The sequence below is a fragment of the Gracilinanus agilis genome, chromosome 2, assembly GCF_016433145.1.
Source record: "Gracilinanus agilis isolate LMUSP501 chromosome 2, AgileGrace, whole genome shotgun sequence".
NCBI lineage: Eukaryota > Metazoa > Chordata > Mammalia > Didelphimorphia > Didelphidae > Gracilinanus > Gracilinanus agilis.
In genome coordinates this window covers 190,034,444-190,058,068 of record NC_058131.1, presented here as the reverse complement: position 1 = coordinate 190,058,068, position 23,625 = coordinate 190,034,444, and the positions used below count along the sequence as shown (strand labels likewise).

General features: G+C 32.8%; 1 protein-coding gene across 1 annotated transcript in view; it reads right to left on the bottom strand.

Moving 5' to 3' along the window:
- The window catches only part of CSMD1 (CUB and Sushi multiple domains 1), a 2,120,031-nt gene that overhangs the window by 458,604 nt on the left and 1,637,802 nt on the right, over nucleotides 1-23,625 (bottom strand). Inside the window, exons 25-27 of the mRNA XM_044659558.1 lie at nucleotides 7,861-8,052; nucleotides 7,184-7,310; nucleotides 1,666-1,868 (exon numbers count right to left, since the gene is read on the bottom strand). Coding sequence (XP_044515493.1) covers nucleotides 1,666-1,868; nucleotides 7,184-7,310; nucleotides 7,861-8,052 — 522 coding nt within the window. The remainder of the gene's footprint in view (nucleotides 1-1,665; nucleotides 1,869-7,183; nucleotides 7,311-7,860; nucleotides 8,053-23,625) is intronic.

The window sequence follows — 23,625 nt, the reverse complement described above, 5'->3', positions numbered from 1 at the left end:
TTCCTTATATTATCACAAATACAGCTCACTTGCCAGATTTAGACCAGGTGTAAATTTAAATTCCATTTGATATTAAATAAGAATTGGTTGTGTGATAGTTAATAATAGCCAGAATTTAAATAGTTACTTAGGGTTTGCAAAGTGTTTTACATATTCTTTGTCATCTGGGCCTCATAAAAGCCTGATGAAATATATATTATTATCCCCTTTTTTTAGATGAAGAAAATGAGGCTAGGTTACATAGCTAGTGAGTATCTGAGGTAGAATTTTAAATTCAGGTCTTCCTGACTCTCATTCAATCAGACAACATACTTTTGTTATGGACTTTCTCAAGGAACTTATACTATAAAGAGGGAGATAACATCTAAACAACTATGTACAAACATGATATATACAGAATAAACTGGAGATAATTAGTAGAGGGAAGGCACTAGAATTAAGGAGGACAAGAATGGCTTCATGTAGGAGACAGGATTTTAGCTTAGACTTGAAGTCAAGGATAATAGCAGATTGAGATGAGGAGGGAATGAATTCCAGGCATGGAAAAGGAGACACAGAAAATAGCCCAAGCTGGGAAATAGAGTGACTTGTTAGAGAAATAGCAGGGGGTTGAGTGGCCCTAGACCACAGAGTCTGTGAGGAGGTAGTAGGGCATAAGAAGACTAGAAAGGTAATGGAGACTATAATCTTAAAAGCTTTGACCATTGAATGGAGGGCTTTATTTTTGATTCTAGGGTGATAAGGTGATACTGGAATTTAATGAGTAGGGAAAGTGACATGATCAGATCTGAAATTTGAAGAAACTTGATAGCAGCATTGTAAAAACAATATCTTTTGAAAGATATTAAAGGAAAATTATTTACTTTATCCTTCTGAAATTCCCACCATTTGAGTAATTATTAGAAACTCACCTTTGAAATGTAAATTATATCTTACTTTTTTAATAATTTATTGTTATTCATGATTCTTATCTTGAAATCATAACCAATGAGAGACTGAATATGAATCTTAGTGGGCAAAATGAAGAAAATTATAACTCTTTTTTGACTATCAAAGAGTAGCATCAGAGTTTTAAATCAGAGAATACAACCCTGATATAATGAAATAGTACCTGGGAATGACTTGTAATTTGGGCAGGCTAAGAATAGAAGAAAGTGATGATGGCAAATCTTTAATATTTAACCATTTTTGCTTAGTACGAAATTCTAATCTGGGGCCAGGGATTCAGATATGAATTCTGATGCCCACAAATTAACAATAATATTCATGTTCTTATAATTATTGGGTGAATTATAGGTATCATTAAAATTTATCATGTAAACCTAATTTTTTAAAAACTCAAATTACTTGTTCTCAGGACATTCTCTGTGTTAGATGAAAGAAGAAAGAAAAAGGAAAGAAAGGAAGAAAGGAAGGAAGGAAGAAAGAAAGAAGGAAAAAGAAAGAATGAGAGAGAGAAAGAATGAGAGAGAAAGAGAGAGAGAAAGAAAGAAAGAGAGAGTTTGAGGAAGGAAGGAAGGAAGGAAGAAAAAAGAAAGAGAGGGAGAAAGAAAGAAGGAAAGAAAAAAACAGAAAATAGAGGAGAGAAGGAAGGAAGGAAGAAGAGAAGCCTTTTTTCCTCCCAGTGTAAATTTAGATTCAAAGAAAAATGAAAGTTCCACGTACTTGAGAACTGAATGGAAAATCCTGACTTGCTGATGAAAAAATCACTGTCAAACTGAAGAGTCAGTGAGTTGAAGGTGCTATGGATGTCCTCAGGCAGAGCAGACCCACTCCATTCTTTCAGGAAAATGTTGCTATCTATTGGACCATCCCAAACCTTGAGGATGTCATGAGCCATTTCAGTATCAAAAACAATGAAATGGAGACTGCAAAAGAAGAGGAAAAATCTTAAAACATTCATGGGTTATAAACTGAACAGAAAACAACCTCCACTTAGATATAAAAACTCCATCTTTCAGAACTGGACACTCCAAAGCATGACTATGCCACAGCACAGATTAAAGAAAAGTTTCTCATTGAGATGAAGAAATGGTAGATTAGGAAAAACGGCTATCAGTATGCCAACAGTGGTTTTTTTTCATTTCCCCACTAGATGGTAGCATATATAACATGAGAAAATTAGGGCTAAGGTAATTTCCCAGTTAGAAATACATTTTCTATCAATATGATATCAGCTATTGTATTTCTATTAATTCACTTAAGATACCAAATAAGTATAATGTTTGAAATACCGACATAGGGGAACATTTGTTACATCCCAAACATCCTTTACTATAACAATTTCACATGTTTAAATTTGATTGCCTGAAGGTAGTTTAAGAGTTGTTATGCCTCAAGAAGCAAAAAATTCAGATGCAGCAACTGATTTTTATCCCTGATCTGTAGCCCTTAGGGCTATGGCATGAACATATAAAAGAGTTTAGCTAACATAACAGCAAAGAAAAAATATGGTTTGGGAATTTTCTGGTTTCTAATGATTTCATTTATTATGTTATGTATATATAGTAATGCAGCTGAATTAGCAACATGATGCATATTCTGAAACATTAAATCATACTTTCAGTTTCTATGTTTACAGCATATATTTTGCTGTTTACATGTGCTATATTTTGAAGTAAAATATGCTATAACCTTCATAAAATGTGACATTTCTTTTAATATAATTCTATCTCTGTAGAATACTTGAAAAAAATAGAAAAATATAAATTATGACATATTTCTTCCACAAAATGGGCAGTTTTCAAAATAGTTAATGTAACCTCAAAATTAAAAAAACCTATGTTAACAATTAATTGATTATTGCATAGTTATATGAATAAAATGGAAATGGAATGCCTCATTCAGAGAGAGAAAACATGGAACTAATTAAGAGTTGGCAAGGCAGAGCTATAAATATAAAGGTTGTGACATATCCTGCAGACAACAGCTGTAGTTGAAATAAATGGACAGCTTCATTCCAGAACAAAATATCTGACTTGTTACAAAGCCAAGTTCTTGGAGAATATGGGATGTTGGTAATGGGAGGTGTGAGGTAGGGAGGAAGAAAGGACAAAAACTAGACATTATGGGTTTGAAAGTTCATAAACTTTCTTCCATTGGTAGAGAAACAGTTATAACCTTAAATCCTGAGAGACGTGATGGATTGTTAATGCTTCTTTGAATGGTTTAAAGGACGAAAAAGTAAAAATCTAAAAAAACCTCAAAGGCAGAGTTCACTTCCTTCATCATTTTCCTGAAGCCAAGTAATGGTATCAGAATAGTCAGGGTGATGTAATGTAGAATATTGCAATTGAGGACAGAGGACCTTGCCTGATATTCTGGCTCTACCCCTTGTTTCCCATACACTCTTGAATACATCTTTTTGCCTTCAGGGCCTCAGTTTCCTTCTCTACAAAAATGAGAAGGTTGGGTTAGATGATCTTTACATTTACTTCCAGTTCTAAATCCTATGAACTTAATATATCGAGAGGTATATAATTATATTTCTGAAGATGGGCACAGAGAACAGAACACTGAACTCGGAGTATGGAAGATTTTAGTATGAGTCCTGCCTCAGATATTTATTAGCTTTGTGACAAATTATTTATTGTTCCTGAACTTCAGTTCCCTTGATTGTGAAATAGTGATAATAATACCTCATAAGACTGATTGTTTTAAGGATCAAATGGTATGATGAATGTAAAGTTTTTTGTAAACCTTAAAGTGCTATATAAATACTATTATAATTGCTACTTTGAAATAGTCTTTTGACTTTACATAGAGTCCATTGTTTAAACCACATACATTTTCTTGGATAAGATTAAAGAAAAGAGGTACTCTTAAAGATAGTTTTCCAGACAATTACACTTACAGAAAAGCAATTAAAACTAGGGAACAACATACACATAAAATTTATGTAAAACACAGCCTTCATCACTGCTTGTTGAAAGATGTTTGTTACCATTATCTTTATTATACAAATTATAGCTGTGTTCAGCAATGAAACATGTTAGGTCCTCTACAGAAATGTCTACATATAACTCTTAATGTGGCTAAATTTACTCTAACTTCTTGTGATTAAACTCAATTAAATCCAAATCAAGTGACTACTTTCTAGTGTATGAGTTTAAATTACAAACTTCCTTGAAGCCTGAATTGCCTATAACAATGTTTGTTTGTTTTTACATTAAAGAAATAAAGCACTTTTAATAACCTTGCATGAGAAATCAAGAAAATAAACAATAGCCAAAAGTACTAAAACCTATGAGAAATTAGTGAATACTTGTAAGGAACGAGGCTACATGAAAAACTGTCAAAAGCTCCATTCCTTTTTGGTCATGTACCCAACAGTTCAGGTGGTCAATAATTTGATAGTAGAGAATATTCTAAAATTTCAAGAACTTTTTTTTTAAAAGGACAAGAAAAGCAAGAGAAAGGCAAGAAAGAAAAATAAGAAAGATAAGAATGCTATCAAAAAAGGCATGATAGAAAGATAAACAAGAAAGAATAAAAAAATGTAGAAAGACAAATTACACTGAATTCTACCACAGAATTCCTAATTGTGCTTCACGCAATACTATTATTCCATTGGTTTTATCCTATGGGTCCCATTGTTGAGATTCCCCACAATTTGATTCATGACAGTGTGGAAATGAACTTAATCCTAATACTCTCTTAACAGAACTTTGGTTTTTAGAAGAGAATTTAGACTGACTTATCACGGACCTGAACTGAGGACTAATATTTTGCTCCTACTTGCTTTCTATAAGTACATAAATCATGGCTCTTTGTTTCTGAAATTAGTTCAGTATTCAACTAATATGTAATGGGTTAAGTTTGGAAATCTATCTCTCCTGCTAATCATTGATCTTTTCATGATTCATATAATTTTTTGCTGGCCTTGGAAACTGCTTGAGAAAGTAAGGGAGTTTGGCCTGATCCTTCAAAGATATCAAAATTGCTGTCCAAAATTCTGGGCCAGTGTCTTACTCCTGAACTCCAACAATGAGCCCTCATTTTTTACTCAATCCTATGTTATTTACCCAGCTCTTTGCTTTGTATACCCCCATTTTCCCTCCTCTTTATAGTATTCAGCTTTTTTTTTTTTTTTAAGTATTCAGTCCCTGTGATGCAATGTGAATTGGGCATCTGGAAATTACAGTGTTTGTATGCACACATCCCTGGTCCATATCAAAGACATAATTCACTTTATAGATTCTGACTCCTCTGATTTATTTATTCTGAGTTGGAGATATATGTTGATTAGACTCTTGACTCCTCTCCTCTAAGTCATGGGTTCTGACTTTTCTGTTATGAGTCAGGGATCAACAATAGTTTCTCTAAGTACTAAACTTTCTAGCACAGATTTGTGTTATGGCAATAAACAATTCCGTTGTCATGTCGGGGTACTTTTGCCAATCTTCTTTATTTAATTTGCTTTTCTTACTGATAGTGAAGAGAACAAGATTAAAATGTATGGCTCCAAGAATTGGGAAATCAGACAATGAATTTAGTTTGAGAACTGAAAGAGTTCATTTTGTTTTATTTTAGTTAGAAATGTAACTTGTAATATAACCCACTTACAGGTTAATGAAAGAAAATATTTTTTTCTAAATCTGTGTTGGAAATACTGTTTTAGTGACTTCTTCAAATCTATGTTTATGTGGAGTCCTTTTCTTCTTCAAAAAATCAAATATGAATGAAGAAATCTATCTCTGCTTTATAATAGAATCCTTAGATAAATTCAAATTCATGGTTATTTATTTTGTTTACACTTTAGTCATAACCCTACATGTATTTTACATGCCTATATAAAGTATATAATATTTTAACAATAAAATAACATAAATTATCAGGATTTTTACGTTACTTAAGAGATTAAATATAGTTTTTTTAATAACTAGCCCCATTAGAAAGTGAGCATAATACAATATGTCCCCAGTGGCTTAGTGTAGATTTAATCTTTAATAGCTTTATTTTTATTCACAGGTTATTGTACAATAATAAAAATTGCTTTGTTTACATAGTTACAATGCATTTTTATAACATCAATTACTACTTATATAATAATAATAATAGTTTAACATTTATATTAACCTTCTTATATCTCCTGTTACCTGGCCAAGCCCTTTACAGTGATTATTTCACTTGATCCTACAATAACCCTAGGATGTTATCCTCATTTTTATAGATGAGGAAACTGAGACAAACAAAAGTTAAGTGACTTATAAAGTACACAGCTAGCAGGTGTCGCAGGTCAAATTTGAACTCATATCTTCCTGGTTTCAGACCTAGCACTCTATTTACTGCACCACCTTACTGTTCCTAGATTGCTAGATATTGAAAGAGTTTTTCTTCTGAAGGGTTAAAAATTGACAGTTAGATTTAGAACTAGGAGGCATCTTAGTGATATGTAGTCTAGCCAGCTTATATGACAGGGGAAGATACAGAGGGTCAGAAATGGAAAATGAGTTGGATGAGGTCAGAAAGATGCTAAGAATTAGATTCAGATTATAATGATCTGATTCCAAATAGAGTATATTGGCATTTTTACCATTATTTAAAAATTCCCTTAAAAGAAATCGAGTGTCTGGGAAGGTGAAATTCATCAGAGAAAAGAGTGATGAACTTGGAATTCATTCCATTTTCCCCTTATTGATTTTTTTTTATCATTCACTTGGAGACTATCATAAAAATAGTTCACTTTCATATTGAACTTTAAACTTTAAAACAATTCTGAGAGGAATTAATATGAATTACTTAAGGTTTTGTTTGGAATTTTTTCATGAAGTAAAAAAAAATTCACTGGAATTAACTCAGATTTTCAATAGAAATAGGATAACTACTTTGTTCTTTTTTATCACAATTTTATATTTTAATTATTTTCTTTTTATTTTCAGCTCAGGTTGGATTACTTTTGTATTATTATTTTAATATACCTGCAGATATATGTTCTAGGTATGTCTACTAAATACATTTTAATCCAAGATTACCAAAAGTACGTCCAAATGAGAAGCTGAGCTGCAGAGAAATACAATAATCCCATTGTAGGCAGTCCTGGATTGTTTAAGAATTATTGTCCACAGCTGAAGGATAATTGTCTAATGTTCTGTTTTGTGACCCTCCCCCCCTTTTTTTCTTTCTGCATAGCACAAAAACACAGATTCTCCCAAAAAAGCATAAAACAAAGTAAAATGATTACCTGATGGTTTTCCCTGGGTCTGCCTCTATGATCCATGTGCAATGAAGATTATTATCATAAGGTGCTGGGTAGCCTGGAGACAAAATTCGTCCTGATGTGGCAGCATGGATTCGCCCACCACATTCAGCTGAGAAAACAATAACAAAAAATACCAATATGCAATTCTATTTTCAATAAGACTGCCCTGTTTCATATTTTCTACATTGATTAACATTTTAAGGGAAGAAATAAAAACATGATTTTTACCATTTTAGATTCTTTTAAGAATTCCTTCTCTATTTCCTTATCCTCATCATTCCCTGAAGCCTCTTCATATTACCAACTGAGAAAGTATCGATTTCTGATATGAAGTTAGAAGGGATGAAAATAATGTAATGATTTAAATAAAAGTTTCCCCCATCCCAAAGTGGGTATTAAACTTCTCAATACAATATTTTTAGAAAGTATTATTGCCATATTTGAAAAAATCTGCAATGTGAATAAAACTAAAAAAAAAAATAACAAAATACCTCCCAAATCTTATATGAAATGGTTTCATTTTAGCCAGATTATTTTCCCAGCAGAAAAGAAAAAGAGATCTCTCCAAAAGTTCTGAGGCATGACTAAATGCATTTGTGACTAGAATTAGAGGTTGGCAGTATTGCACAGCTATCTCTTTATGACCAATTCAATATTACCAATGCAAGAAGGCAAGGGCTTGTCCCACACTCTTCGGTCTCCACTCAGGCAGGTCATGGTGCTACTGCCATGCATCGCATACCCAGGATTACAGCTGTACTGAACAATAGTGTCAGTAAAATGCCCTTCATCCCGGATTTTATAGCCATAATTTGGAATTCCTGGATCTTCACATTTTACTAGATCAAAACCTTCAAGGAAGAAAAACAAAACAAAAACAAAAAACAAGACAAAATGGAATACATGGTGTCAATAGAAAGAAGTAAGATCATAGAACTTGAAGCTAAAGGCAACCTCAGCAATTATACAATTCATATCCTTTAATTTTTATGTGTGGCAGAGACTTATAAAGTTGATATGACTTGCTCTTGGTTATTTATAACTGGGATGTGAACACATTCTCTAGGTTTGATATGTATAATTCATTTCATTACTCCAAAGATATTACCAAGTGCAAAATATAAATAACCTATACTATGTATAGAAAAAAATGGAGATTATGTAAAAGAGTGAAGGGATCGAGAAATAAATGGTATTTTCTTTTGAGTAATTATTAAAAGGAAATATAATCTTTCCATTCTATTCCTAAAGCATTTTCCATACATTTCTGATAACTTATAAACCAATAAATTTGTTATTTACTACTTTAGTTTCTTACAGATTATTTTTCTCTCCTGAATTTTACATAATCATTTGCTAAACCAATTTTAGTTGGTAGCCACCAGCTGGTAAATTAGTTTATGTCAGCACATTATCTGTCAGTGACTTATTTAGAAATTCTCCCAACCAGTCAATACTGTCTTTCCCACTTTGATCTCACATTACCCCATCTTTGTTTTTGTTTTCCAGGAACTTACATCCAGAAGTGTGAACTAAAGGTACTGATGCTTTTTCTCCACTTAGTCCTAAACAGGGACTGAATGTAAGTACCAGCTTTGATCTCAGAGTTTATTGTCCTCACTCCTTCCCTTCAGAGATCTCACGACTTTGGAGAAAAAGAATATAGCTCTTTCCCTGTGGAAGTGTTAAGGTCCCTAAAATAGCCACATGCCATATTCTTTTTGATACAGGGCTCTGAGTTGAGCAATTCCTTCCACAACAGAAATTCAATAAATAAATCATTATAATGAGTGAGAGAATCTAAGCTGTTAAACACAAAGAAATAGATGACTGAAAAGAAGATTTAGGCTTGCCTGCATCTAAAGCTGTATATTGTTTTTATGTGAAGCAATATTTCGTAGGCCATCTCAGAAGACAGTCTTATACTTTCACATATTTCTCCCCTACTTCAGGATGTAAATTTTGACAATTTAAAAAAGTAGAATTTAAAACTTGGTGTAGGTCTTGCATGGGCTATTTGCTCTATTTTCTTTTCATTGTTTTTGAAAGTATATTCCTATTTCCAGGAGACCATCAAGGATGCCTGTTGGGATATCAACTTGTTAGAAAATTTCTCCAAAGTCATGAAACATATCATTTTCATGCCCGCCAAAATGAAAATCAATTTCCAAAGTTATTACTTTACATGTAAGGCAATTGGAGAAGTCATATATATTAATCGGAATGCTAGGAAAAGATAACATGTATAGGTCTGAGAATGGCCTGTTTTTTTAAAAAAAGCATTTTATTTTTTTTCTAGATTACAGTGATAAAATTTCTTAATATTCCTTTTTTCTATTTTGTAGTCATGCTCTTTCTCTCCCTCCCCCATTACTCCATCCCCAGAAAAGCAATATTGGTTGTATATATATATATATATATATATATATTATCATGTAATACATTTCCACATACATCATGTTGTAAAAGACACATATTAGTTACACTAGATAAAAATTCATGAAGGAAATAAAGTAAAGAATGGAATGTTTTAATTTGCATTTGGACTCCATCTTTTCCTTCTATGGCAGTGGATAACTATTTTTCTCATGAGTCTCTTGAAATTGTCCTAAATATTTTCCTTGTTGATAATAAAGCCATTTACAGTTGATTATCATACATTATTGTTGTTACTGTGTAGAATGTTCTCCTGATTCTTCTCATTTCATTCAGAATCACTTCATATGAATTTTTCCAGGTTTTTTTTTTTGTGATCATCTTCTTTGTCATTTCTTATGGCATAGTAGTATTTCATATACCACAACTTATTCAGCCATTCCCTACTTATAGACATCTCTTCAGTTTCTAGTTCTTTGCCACCACAAGAAGAGCTGCTTTAAATATTTTTGTATAGGTAGTTTTTTTTGCCCCCCTATCTTTAATCTCTTTGGAATAATGACTCAAGAGTGGATCAGTCTTCATGCAGTTTTATGGCACTTTGGTTGCAGATTGCTCTCTAGAATAGTTGTATCAGTTAGTAGGTCCACTAGCAATGTATTAGTGTCCTGATATTTTTACATCATCTCCAGCATTTGTGATTTTCATTTTTTATCATGTTAACCAGTCTGATGGTTACCTCAGTTGTTTTTAATTCACTAACTATCCCTCACTATAATTTTTAAGTGAATGCAATTATGATTCAAGATATATAACGACAGCCTAAATATATAAATATCCATATACATATGAATGAGAACTATTTTTAATTAATGTATTTAAATTAAAATACTCAATTTCCAGATACAAACACAGAAAAAGGTTAAGTACAAGGTTCATAGTCCTAAAATTCCTATGACTTAGGCCAGAAGCCTGGTTTAAACCAAAGGAATATGTTGTCTTGAGGACAAAGACTCTCAAAAGTTTGTGTATGTTTGTATGTGTGAGTATGTTTGTGTGTGTGTGTGTGTGTGTGTGTGTGTGTGTGTGTGTGTGTGTAAATCTAAGGACCAAGTACAGTGATAAATGGTACAGTAGAGAAAACACTGACTCTAGAGTCAGAAAGTATAGGTTCAAATTCTATCTCTGATACTACCTATGTGGTTTCTGTTATTTCGCAACCTCTCAGTGCCTCAGTTGCCTCATCCATAAGATGAAAGGAGTTGGATTAGCTTATTTATTAGGCTCCTCAATTTCAAATTTTTTAATATTATATATTTAATTTATACTAAATAATAAAAAAAGAATCTTTCCATACTTTGCTCAAAGCAACTAACCGCAAATTTCTCAATCAAACTCAAGTAGGAAAACTGAGACCCAGACAAGGGAATTAATTTACTTGTGGTCATGGATAATAAACAGCAGTGGTGACAGTCTAGCTCAGCTATGTTGTTTTTCTCTTTATATTAATGTTGCTGATATTCACAAAGCCCTATGTATGGCTCACCTAAGCTTTACTGAGCTTGAAATGCAAGATGCTGTTCAGGGCACTGAAGATTCACAAGATCTTGGAATTCAAAAGGACCTTGGAGAATAAACTAAATGGGAATCCCCATATCAACATCCCAACAATCGGTTATTTAGAATTTATGTTGGGGAGTTAGAATAAGCAATATTTAAAGTTTCTTCAAGCTCTAAGAATATGAAAATCCATAGTTTTTGAATTTCTCAGAATAGCAAATATTGAAGGGCATATGGGAAAAGTGGGACACTAATATACTTTTGGATTTTTGAACTGATCCAACCATTCTGGAAAGCAATTTGGATCTATGCCTTATGAGCTATAAAACTGTGCATAGCTCCCTTAAATCAACAAAACCACTAATAGATCTGTATCCCAAAGAAATAAAAAAAGGAAACTATCTAAAAAGATATCAGTTTTTTTGTGGCAATAAAGAAGTAGAAATTGAAGGGAAGTTATGGTATATGATTGTGATGGAATACTATTATGTTATAAGAAATAATGAGCATGATGCTTTCAGAAAATCTTGGAAAGATTTACATAACCTAACAGAAAGTGAAGTGAGCAGAATCAGAACTGTACAAAGTATCAGCAATATTATATGATGATCAACAATAAATGACTAAGCTGTCTTCAGAAATACAAAGAAATATATGAATGACTTATGATGAAAAATGCTATCCATCTCCAGAGAAAGAGTTGAAAGAATCTATGAAGATTAAAACCTAATTTTTTTTTACTTTTTTCTTATTTTTTTTTAGAGGAGTGGGAATCTGTGTTTTCTTTCCCAATATAAATAATTCCTATTTCTGAGAAATAAGAATTCTTAAGTAATGTAACTCCCCACTGAGAGTGACGTTCGCTTCTCAAGAGATTGACAAAGTGTGAGTATGATGATATTTTTATATGTGGCTCATAAAACAGCCTCGATATCCCTTGTATAATTATTTATTTAAACATGGAAGCCTCATGAAGTCATTTAGAAGCATAAATATATGAATAAATAAAGTTAAAAGTAAATTTTATTCACTCATGTTTATAAAATCATTCAGAAAGTTTATAGGATATTATTTATAGGATATATATATTCAGAAGGTTTATAGGATATATATAGGATATATTTATAGGATATTTATATATAGGATATATATATTCAGAAGGTTTATAGATTGAGAAATAGAAAGGACATTACAGGCCATTGAATCCAACTCCCTTATATTTCAAATGAAGAAAATGAGGCACAGTCAGGTTAAGTTGCTTGTCCAGTTAGCTAACTACCAAGGTATGAAGATGTATTTGAACTAAGGTCTTTTTGAGCCTAAGTACAGTACACTATAACTACAACTCTACTTCCATAATGTACCACCTTAGCCAATGAATGCCATGAGCTATAAGGATATGTGTGTGTGTGTGTGTGTGTGTGTGTGTGTGTGTGTGTGCATGCGTGCGTGTGTGTGTGTGTAAATCAGTTTGGGCTAGGTTTCCCCCCACCCCCCCTTTTGGTTGTTTAAAAAAAGAAATAGAGATATGCAAATATAGGCATATTTCTCAATTTTATTTGGGTTGCAATTTTGTAGAGAAACATCTGTCTCCTTACTATTGCTCATACTACTTAATCCAAAATGTACCTTTTTTTTTAAACCACAGCTTGTCACGCAGATGTTCTTTCTTTTTAAACCAAGTTATTAGTGATCTGTCAATCATTCTTTCTGCAACCAGCTGTCTTTTTCATAGGATGTAGTTCTATTATCTTTTTTCCCTCCAGGAAACAACTATGTCCTTGATGTCATCAGGAAAATTTTGTTTTCTGTTCAAAATTCTTCCCCAAGATTATGAATTCTATAAATAGTGGCATGCTTGTAGTCCTCCACAATATAATTATCTGGAACATTTTTCTTTAAATTATCAGAAGGTTTACAAGCAAATGGAACAACCAAGAATGTGTTTATTTCTTCGGTTTTCTCAGCTAATAATAGAGCTAGAATCTTTTCCTCAAAATGTCATGGGTAACATAAAATTTTTACACTGAGCTAAAAGAAAATCTCAGAATTTGGGGATTTGAAAGTATTGTAGATACCTACTTCAAGAGTAAATGACTTGTCCACATTCACAAGTTAACAAAGCATGTACTAACTACTTTGCAGGTTTGCTGTAAAAACATGTAAACTGTTTAATAATGATTATATGATATGATATAATTTGATATGTAGCAAAGAGTTATTACTGAACTACAGTGGAAGAAGAAGGAAGGAATTTTCATATATATGTTGTTACAGTGTCCATATTGCCAAATCTTTTTACAAAAGGGCACTTGAAATGAAAGGCAGCTAGATAGTACAATGGATACAGTGCTGAGCTTGGAGTTAGGAAGATCTAAATTAAAATCCAGTTTCAAATACTTAATTAGTTATATAATTCTATAAGTAGGAGGAATAAAGCACTTCAACTCTTTTTGCTTTAGTTTCTTCAAATGTAAAACGGAGATGGTAGTAAATCTCATATCACAGAATTATTGTGAGAAGCAAAGGAGATGATATTTTTTAAAGTACTTAATAAAGAGCCTGCTGTATAATAAATGCTTAATAAATTATTATTCCTTTTCGTTTCCCTTCCCTGTTGTAATTTAATTGATTTTCAATGAAGACAGGGTAATATTAAGTTATACTGACTTATACAATAGCAGAGCCTACATAAATAAACCCAAGGAAAGTAATTAGTCATACTACACTAACTTTTATTTCTTTTTTTCCATATAATAATTGCATTTGATAGGTTAGGAAAGACAGTAGACAAATAATGGCCAGGTTTCAGGGGTAGATCTAAAGGTTTCTAGCAATGCTTGACTTGTGGACATATTTGAGAGATGTGTTATACTCAAGTCAGTAGGATTTAGAATAGGCTAAAAGACTAGACCTAAAGAAAAATCATTAATAGACTCATGAAAGCTCGAAGGGTCGTCTCTGATGGAATATTCTAAGGATAAATTCTTGATATCAGGAGACTTAAAATTTTATTCACTGACTTGACTATAGGCATATAGAGTATGCTTATAAGCTGTACAGCTGACACAAATATGTGAACGACAGATAACATCTTAGAGCTCAGAACCAAGATCCCAAAAGATGCTGGCAAGTATGTAAATAGATCATACTTAATACAGATAAAAGTAAAGCCCTTCGTGCCATTAAAAAAAATAACCGTACAAGTTTGTTTTAGTTGTCTGTCCTTCATTCTCTAAAAGGATCAATGACATCACAGAATAATACTTTGACTTAGGCATCAACTGGATTTAAATGAGGTTGAGTTACATAAAGTCATCAACCTAGCTCTCTCTCCCAGCATCATAAAGGCCATTAGCAAGAGAAAAGTCAGGATGACTTGGCATCTTTGATGTATGACCAAGTTCTAAGGGTTCTATAGCTCTGCCTTCATTGCTAGTAGAACAAAATGTTTTAATCTGCCCATTTCACTGAGAAAAGTCTTCACATGATTGGGCTAGCCAACCTCCAATTCACTGATGGCCTTGAGATCTGTTGGTTATCCTTAACCTGGTTTAGTCCATCTGCCAAGATGGTTTATCAGTTTGATTGCTGTACCTGTTATGGTCTTGGAGATTTAGATAGAGTTGAGAGCATAGGCAGCTTTTGAAAGAGCTTACTAAGCCCTGATATAAAAGTTGCAATCATCAATAACCTTACAAGATACAGGAAATGTCAGTAGATAACTCTTCATGTAAAAAAGACATGGAGATTTTAATGGACCAAAAAAACAATATGAATAAAAATTATAACATGGCAAGGAATTAATACAATCTTAGATTGAATTGACAGACTCAATGACCACAAAAAGAAAGATAATAGGAGGGATTTTCAGCCTTGGTCAGATTAGATGTTGAATAACATACTCAATATGTGAGGTCTTATATCTGGAAGGGTACTAATAGCATTTCTCAAGGAAGGCAACAAAATGGTGACTGGGATTGAAGCCAACACCAAATGAAGATTGATGGAAGGAGTGAGCAGTGTTAAGCATGAAGTAAAGAATACTTAGGAACAATATGAAAATAATATTGATGTATTTGAATTCCTGTCATGTGGGGGGATATATGGAATTAGGTTTCCTAGTGGTTCAAACCACTTAAAAATAGAATGAGCTTTCTCAAAAAGTGGTGGCTGTCTGCTCCGTAGGGCTATTAAAGGGAAGGCTGAATAGGCATTTGTTGGACACGTTACACAGAAGATATCTATTTATTTATGTATTCAATTATAAGGCATCTAAAGACCTTCCAGCTTTCAGATTCTGTGATTCTGTTCATTAATAGAACAGATTAGAACTGGATTTTTCTCAAACATATTCACATGGCAATATACCTTGAGATATAAAATGGCAAGATTTTTTTTTAAGAAAAGAATTTTATTTCCTGTGGTAGGATAAGCTGGGTGAATCCTGAAACATATTAGATAATTTACACTTAAACCTACTCAAGATTATCTTCTCAAGTGACATAGGAATTATCTTTAATTTAAATTGATATAATTTAAGTCATTCAGTCTGATGACTTCTGATTTTTCAAAAACTTTAAATCAATAGAAATAAAAGACTGCATTTTCTACATTGGGTCTTTAGACTGTAAGTTCCCAATTTACATTTCTATATTTTCTATTTTGTTGAAAAAAAAAAGGTCTTGAAAAGTAATAAATATGCACCAAATCTTATTTTACATGGAGTAAAAAATGTAATTATTTTAAAATGACTTAAAAGTGCTTTCTTAGTTTGGTAGCAAAGATTCATGTCCTCTTTCCAATGTTCCAGTTTTTGAAACAAATAAAGAATAGATATGCCATTAATAAAAATATTCCTGGTTATAAATATTTAAATGTCCACAATGATGGAAGGTTATTTCTGTGTGTTTTTTCTTTTTAATTATGCAGTCATAATATTTTAAAGAAGCAACTTCTTTACCTGATCAAAGTTTTAAAAAGGCCAATATAAGAGGATATAACAATTTTAACTTCCAAGTATTTGGTCTAATTCTTATCTCTACAATGAAGCACTTAAGCATAAAAAGAACCTGCTTCAGACTTAATCCATTTCATTTGCCTAGACTGAACAATGAGGATTATAATGATTTGAGTTTTTCAATAATCTAAGTAGCCCTTCAGAATGTATTTTCATGTCCAGGTGATTTTTGAAAACATAATTAAGGAGGAAAAATATTATAATTTATGAATATCTAATATATCTTGTCATGAAGAACTAAAAATCCTCAGATGTTTATAGAGATTTGTTCTCGCTTTTCTTATTTTATTAAATTTTTAAAAAATTTTGGGTAATTGATGAATGAAGGAATATGGTCATGTGTAAAGAATTAAGTAATTTCACCACAGCAAACAATAAAATTATATAAATAACTAATTTTAAAACTATCTGCTTTGCAACTCTTCAGAAAAGAGCTGAAAGCAAGATACTGCTCATTCTTTGCCTCACGCATTTATTTATTTATCTTTGATTCACAAAAGCTGCAAAGTTTATCCATAGTTTATTTTCTATAGCATTCAACTGATCTATTTTTTAAACACAATTTCTGTCAATCAAGAAGTGATATTTTTTAAAAACCATCTCCTGAAGAATATATTCTCTAGTATACATGTACCAGCTTTTGAAATAATTTCCTTAACTCCTTTGATTTAATTTGATGACTATTGCCTCCCCCTCATATTCAGCTTGCATTATTTTCTCTGTCATATTGTGATTTTTTTTACTTGTTGAAACACTAATTTAAAAAAAAAACAAGATCATGGTTGGTATGTAACTCAGATTACAAATATTGACTTGTATAAGTAGTAAAAAGACATGATCAAGAAAAACTATTATCAGAAAAATAGTTGGGCAGGTAATGCAATGAGACCAAGGGATAACTGATAAATAACCTATATGCTCTACTAGTATCTAGCTATGAAATGTTAATAAATTATGGCAGTAATACTTAAATTACTGTTTTGTATCTCTGTCGCCTATGGAAGCCTGTCAAAACCTTTGGAACCCTTCTCAGTTGTTGTTTTTTCAACCCTTAACTTCCGTCTTCAAATCAATACTGTGTATGGGTTCCAAGGCAGAAGAGTGGTAAGGGCTAGGGAATGGGGATTAAGTGATTTGCCCAGGGTCACATAGCTGGTAAGTGTCTGAGGCCAGATTTGAACCTAGGACCTCCCATCTCTAGACCTGGCTCTCAATCCACTGAGCTAACTAGCTGCCATCCCCCCCTTTCAGTTTTAAATGCATAGAAAATACAGAGGTTTCAAAGGAAACCAATTATATTTTTGAAACATGCATTTTTTCAACCCAAATTTATGTACTTCTTAAAGTCTATATAGAGTTTGTGAACCCCAGGTCAAGAACCACTTTACTAGAAAAAAAAAATGTCTTTCCATTGGATTGTGCAAATGCTTTATGGAGGATTTATGGACCTACAAAGGTAAGAATGATAAAGCTACTCCTCATATCAGTGTGATCATACATGTGACAAAATACTAGGCATTGAACACTCTGAGAATGATTTCTCAAAGGTGAAGTTGTTCTCTTGGTTACAAGGTGAAACCATCTAAAAGATTACTCAAGGTCAGCATTAAAGTCAAATAATTAGCCTTATTATTAACTTTTCAGTGGAGAGTTCGGTATTCATCAAATGAGTAACCTGAAATCATAGAAAAGTTTACACTGCCCAGGAGTCATTCTTGCAATTGCCTCTCATTCTAAACATATGAGATTTTCAAGCTGGAATTGTTCAATCTTTTAATATCCATTCTATACTCTAAGCCTAGAGAGAGCTTGGCCATAATCCAAATAGTAGAACATTCTTTTTTTTGACACGAAAAAAGCTGTCAGGAATGACCTCATGCCATCAAGTCTTCTTCTTTGCCTCTAAAAATAACACAGGAGAACTTTCTCTGGGACTGAAGTGTTCAGAACACTTTTAATCTTAAGGATCTATAGAGCTGAGGAGCCAGAAAGATGGATTGGTACCCAAAAGTGACAAAAAATTTAAAAAAATTGGAAAATCTATACATCTCCAATTTTGTTATCTACTTATTTTATATTGCCTATATGTACCTTCTAACCTCAATAATCACCACAAAGGAAATTTATAGTTAGTGTAGATGTGGGGACTGGTGGTAGGGATTGATCGGGAAATCAGTCAGGGAACTGGGGGATCAGGGAATCTTTTATAGAGGGCAAAAAATTAATGTAATATAGATTATGAAGAATTGATGTAATTTTAGACTGTATGGAGCAAGAGATGGAGACAAAGTGGTGTGAAGTAGTTAATATTTGTTCTCCTTTTATGAGTTAGAAAATGTTCTATTAAGTTTATCATTGGGTAGCTACAGGATTAGCCATTATACTTGAGAAGACTCTTAAAATCATCACTCTCTTTAAGGAGTCTGTCAGGAGATAGTTCTGAAGAGTATTAACTCTAGCAATTAAGAAATCAGTCATCTATGGAAGAAAAACTCAATTCTTGAAAGGGAATCACTCCTAATCTCTGCAAGTGGGAGAAGGTAAGAGTCACTCATTAAGAGACACTGTAGCCATTAGGGAATAGGCCAAGGGAGTGCAACAGAGAAATATGTCTATCAGAGATGGAGTGCTCAGTGGAACAGCACAAGCACACTACAGGAAGAGAAATTACTTGAGGGCCCTGCAACACTAGGGAACATGGATTGTCTTCATCATGTGTTCTTTAAGTTTTAAGTGTATGTTTCTCTACTAATATACTTCTAGCAAGTTTACCTTTTTTTTTTTTTTTAAAGGCTACCTTTTTTGTTGGGTTGGGAGGGAGAGAACATGGATCACAAAATGTCAAAAAATAATTATTAAATATTGTATCAACATGTTTTCTTCGTACAGACTTGATTACTTCTCCAAAATCCTTCCATATGCTCAAATGCCAGTTTCTGGAAAAATATCTCTGAATACCAGCTGCATGTTATAGAGAACACCCTGAGGATTGGAGTATAGTGGGTATAGCTTGAAGTTTGAGTCAAGAAGATATGAGTTGAAATTTAACCTTAGACACTTTTTAGCTGTGTGGCTATGGACAAATTACTCAGTTTCCTAAACTGTGAAATGGCGATAATAATCATACCTGCTTCTCAGGATTGTTGTGAAAAAATAAATAAGAAATTACTAATTAAGCTCTTAGCACAGTATCTCACATGTAGCAAATGCTATATAAATACTAGCTATTATTAGACTAAGGCATAAATGATAGCTGTACACATAATGTGTCCTCACTATCTCCCACAAAATGCTATTTCTCTTTCAGAGTTGTCTTAAACTCTGACAACTTCAGGTAGTCAGACAGTTCCGTAGATAGAGTGTTCAAATTAGAATAAGGAAGGGCTAAGTTCGAAACGTGTCTCTGATATTAGCTTTGTGATCCTTGGCAAGTTATTTGATTAAGCAATTAACATTTATTAAGTGTCTACTATGTGCCAAGCATTGTGCTTTGTGCTCAGCTTTCTCGATTTTAAAATGTGTAAAATAATAGCATCTGCCTCACAAGGTTTTTGTGAGGATAAAATGAGATAGCATTTGTAATGTGCTTTACAATCTCAAAAGCACTATAGAAATGCTAACAATTATTATCTCCACCAAGAAAAATTTAAATAATGATAAGAAACTATACTGTTTATTTGTCTTTGACTTAATTATCCAATTAGGTAAAACATATGACAATTTTTCACATCTTCTTTGTCTATAACATTGTAAACACAGCTTGAAATTCTATTACCTTATAAAATTTATTTTTCTTTTTAATTGTTATAACTTTAACTTAAAATAATTTAGTTGTTCTATCAGATAATTAGGTACTATAATAAGAGGTACTTTATAAAATACATAAATGCCAGCTAAAATTCTTTTTTGTCAATAAGGATATGGAAACCAATTATGATAGATATAAACACTTGTTTCTTCCAATATGCATAAAAGAGTTCTGAAGAACACAGGTTTCAACAATATGTGAACTGAGAATTATCAGAAGAGTAGGTTAGTTTTCAAAAAGACAGAGGAATAAGTCTCCAAATAGCTAACATTTTCTGGATTAGAGAGAAAACAAGGCACTACCAGAAAAAACATCTACTTCTGCTTCATTTACTACACTAAGGCCTTTGACTACATGGATGACAATAAAATATAGTAAGTATGGGAATACCAGAACATCTTATTTGTCTTCTGAAGAACCTATATATAGGTTAGCAGTTAGAAGTGAACAGGGAACAAGTATTGGCTCAAGATTAGACAAGAAGTATTATAATGCTGAATATTATCACCTTATTTATTTAACATACATGTGGAATACATCATGTAAAATGCCTGGATGGATGAATCAAAATCCAGAATTAATGTTGCCAGGAGAAATATCAATAATCTCAAATATGCAAAATATACAGACAGTGCAAAAGATTTAAGAAGTCTCTTGATACCGGGAAAAAAGAGGAAAATGCAAAAGCTGGCTTGAAGTTTAACATTAAAAATAAACAAGAGAAAAACTGAGATTATGGCAATTGGGTTCATCCTTTCCTAGCAAATAGAGGGAGAAGAAATGGAAGCAGTGTAGGATTTTCTATTCTTGGGCTCAAAGATTACTGCAGATGGTGACTGTAGCCATGAAATTACAAAAAAATAAATAACAATAACAACAACCAAAAAACACTTGCTCCTTGGAAAGAAAGCTATAACAAATCTGGATAGCATACTAAAAAGCAGAGATATCACCTTGTTGTCAAGGTCCATATAGTCAAAGGTATGTTTTTTCCAGCAGCAATGTATGGCTGGGAGAGTTGGATTATAAGGATAACTGAGCATTGAATAATCAACACTTTCAAATTGTGGCATCAGAGAAGTCTTTTGAGAGTCTCTGGGACTACAAGAAGATCAAATCCATCAAAACAAAAAGAAAATTATTTAGACTATTCTTGGAAGGTAAATACTAAACATGAAGCTTAAATACTTTGGCCAAATAATTAGAACACAGTACTGATTGGAAAAGACTCTGATGTGGGAAAGATTGAAGGCAAAAGAAGAGGATGGCAGAGAAAGAGACAGATAGGTAGTGTCATGGAACAAAGAACATGAGCTTGGACAGACTTCTGGAGATATTGGAGTATTGGAGGACTTACGATGCTATGGTCTATGATGTTATAGAGAGTTGGATATGATTGAACAACTGAGCAACAACAACATAAAAGAGTTCACTTGGTTATGTCATGTAAATGGAATTAAATTCACAGATACATCTACAGTGACTACCAGGAACTGACCAACATGCCAAAATGTTTAATTCAGAAAAAATCATAGGGTCCTCTGAAATCATCTAGTCCAACTCCTTATATTTCAGAATTGAAGAAAATTGAAGCCTAGAATTGATAAGTGGCTTACTCACTATTACATAGAGAGTGTCAAAGCTAAGATATGAATACAAATCCTCTGGCCAGCACTTTTTCCTCACTGTCTCACACTGCATGTAACTGATACAGGTGAAACCATATAAATGCTATGTCCATTTCAGCAAAAGGCAAATGAATTCAAGATATTAATCATATAGACTTAATTTATTGGGATACAATGGAATTTATGGACCGTGTTACAGTTAAGAAACAAAAAATATGCTATGAGGATTAGATTCAAAATCCATCTATAAAGATAAGGTCATCAGACATTTGGGCAAATGGGAAAGTCCTAAATTTCACTTTTTTTTGTGGCAGCTATCTTGGGGTGGATCTTACCCTCCACCTTAATCTGGTTAGAAACTAACCAGCTTCAAAAGTGAAAATAATAAAATTTTAGTGTTGGAATGAAATTTAGAAATTATCTAGTCCTAGTCCCTCATATTACAGATAAGGAAACAGATCCCAAAAAGCCAAATGATTTGCCTGAGTTAATATACTAGTAGATCCAGGACTGGAGAAACAGATAGAAGTCAGGAGTCATTCTCACTTAAGAGTTATGGGAAATAAAGAGGGGAAAAGAGAAGAGGAAGGGGGGTGTCATAAAATTTAACTATTTGTTATTTGTTTTTTTGCAAACTACTTCAGATCTAATGACCTCTATCCATTGTTCTTTTCATTTTATATTTATTGCCTTCCTTGGTTTCCTAGCCTTTGAAAGGAATGAGTAGGAAGTGGGTAAGTTATTCACTAGGTCAAGAAACCTGGACATAGAGTGTTTAGCATCTATTGTAATTTCTGCATCTTTATTTCTGCACAGTTTATGATATCAAGAAGACTATAGGCTACTGGCCTAAAGGAGAAGGCCGAAGCCAAAATTAGGTACTAAATTCAGAGAGCAGGCAGAGATCAGGGCTATCCCACTGAGGGGTAAAGATTATTTTAAAGGTGTCAATAGACACCTGAGTCCCTTTTGGCAGAACTGGAAGCTGGGAGGGCATAATAAAAAGTGAAGGATAAGTTTTAGTATTTCTATATTAAAAGAAATATTTTCTCTCCCTTCCTCTACTGTTTCCCCTTCTTTATTTTCCATAAGACTTAAATGAGGATGACTAAAGTTATTCTCACTCTTGTCTTTACCACGGAAATTTTGAAAGAAAAAGTTAGGTATTTATAAGATCACTTTGACAACTTTAAATTCAATACTGTATACTATATCAAAGGATTACCAACTGTGCCTAGATTTATTCTTGTGTTCATCATTCATGTGTTATTAGTGTTATTGTTTTGCAACAAATAAATAATAAATAATTGTTAAACCATATGACATAATGTGAAAGCTAAAGCAGTACAGCTTACTCATCAATTTCTGAGAAGTGACAGCAACTACCATGCCACTGTTGGTCTGCTTTAGTAACAAGAGGAAAGAATAACAGATCTCATTTTCAATATTTCACTCTTTTCCAAATACTTCTGAGTGAGTGACTCCCATCCATCAGTTTAATTGTGACTTGTAAATGCCAACTAGTTCTCTCTGCTTTCCCCTGAAACATTCATCCTGTAACCTACCTAACACAAGGACAATGGTCCAAATCCCACATGACAATCATTGTGACTAGAAAAAAAAAAAGATTACTCTTTTGGAATCTCTGAAAATAAGGAATGAATTTCTGTATTTTAAGTATATAAACAGTGAGGGGAAAAAGACAAAAAGCTCCCTCCTATACAAATCTACAACATTCAACTAACTCATTATCTTCCTTCCCAGACTCACTCTTTTGTGTTCCCTCATTTTTGTCATTGGTGTTTTTGGAAGTCTTTTTCAAACCTACTCTCAAACATTTCTCCATATTTATCCACTAAGCTCAATCAATTCATCCTTTGCCCTGTTTCCATCTTTTCCATCTCTATAACTATTTATATAGTCTAGGTGTTCACTCTCTCATATGAATTGTTGGAGGCATCTACTTTATACATTCTCTCTCCAATTATAGTAAGATGCTGTAGGAAAGGACAATAGCTTCTGAGACAAGTGA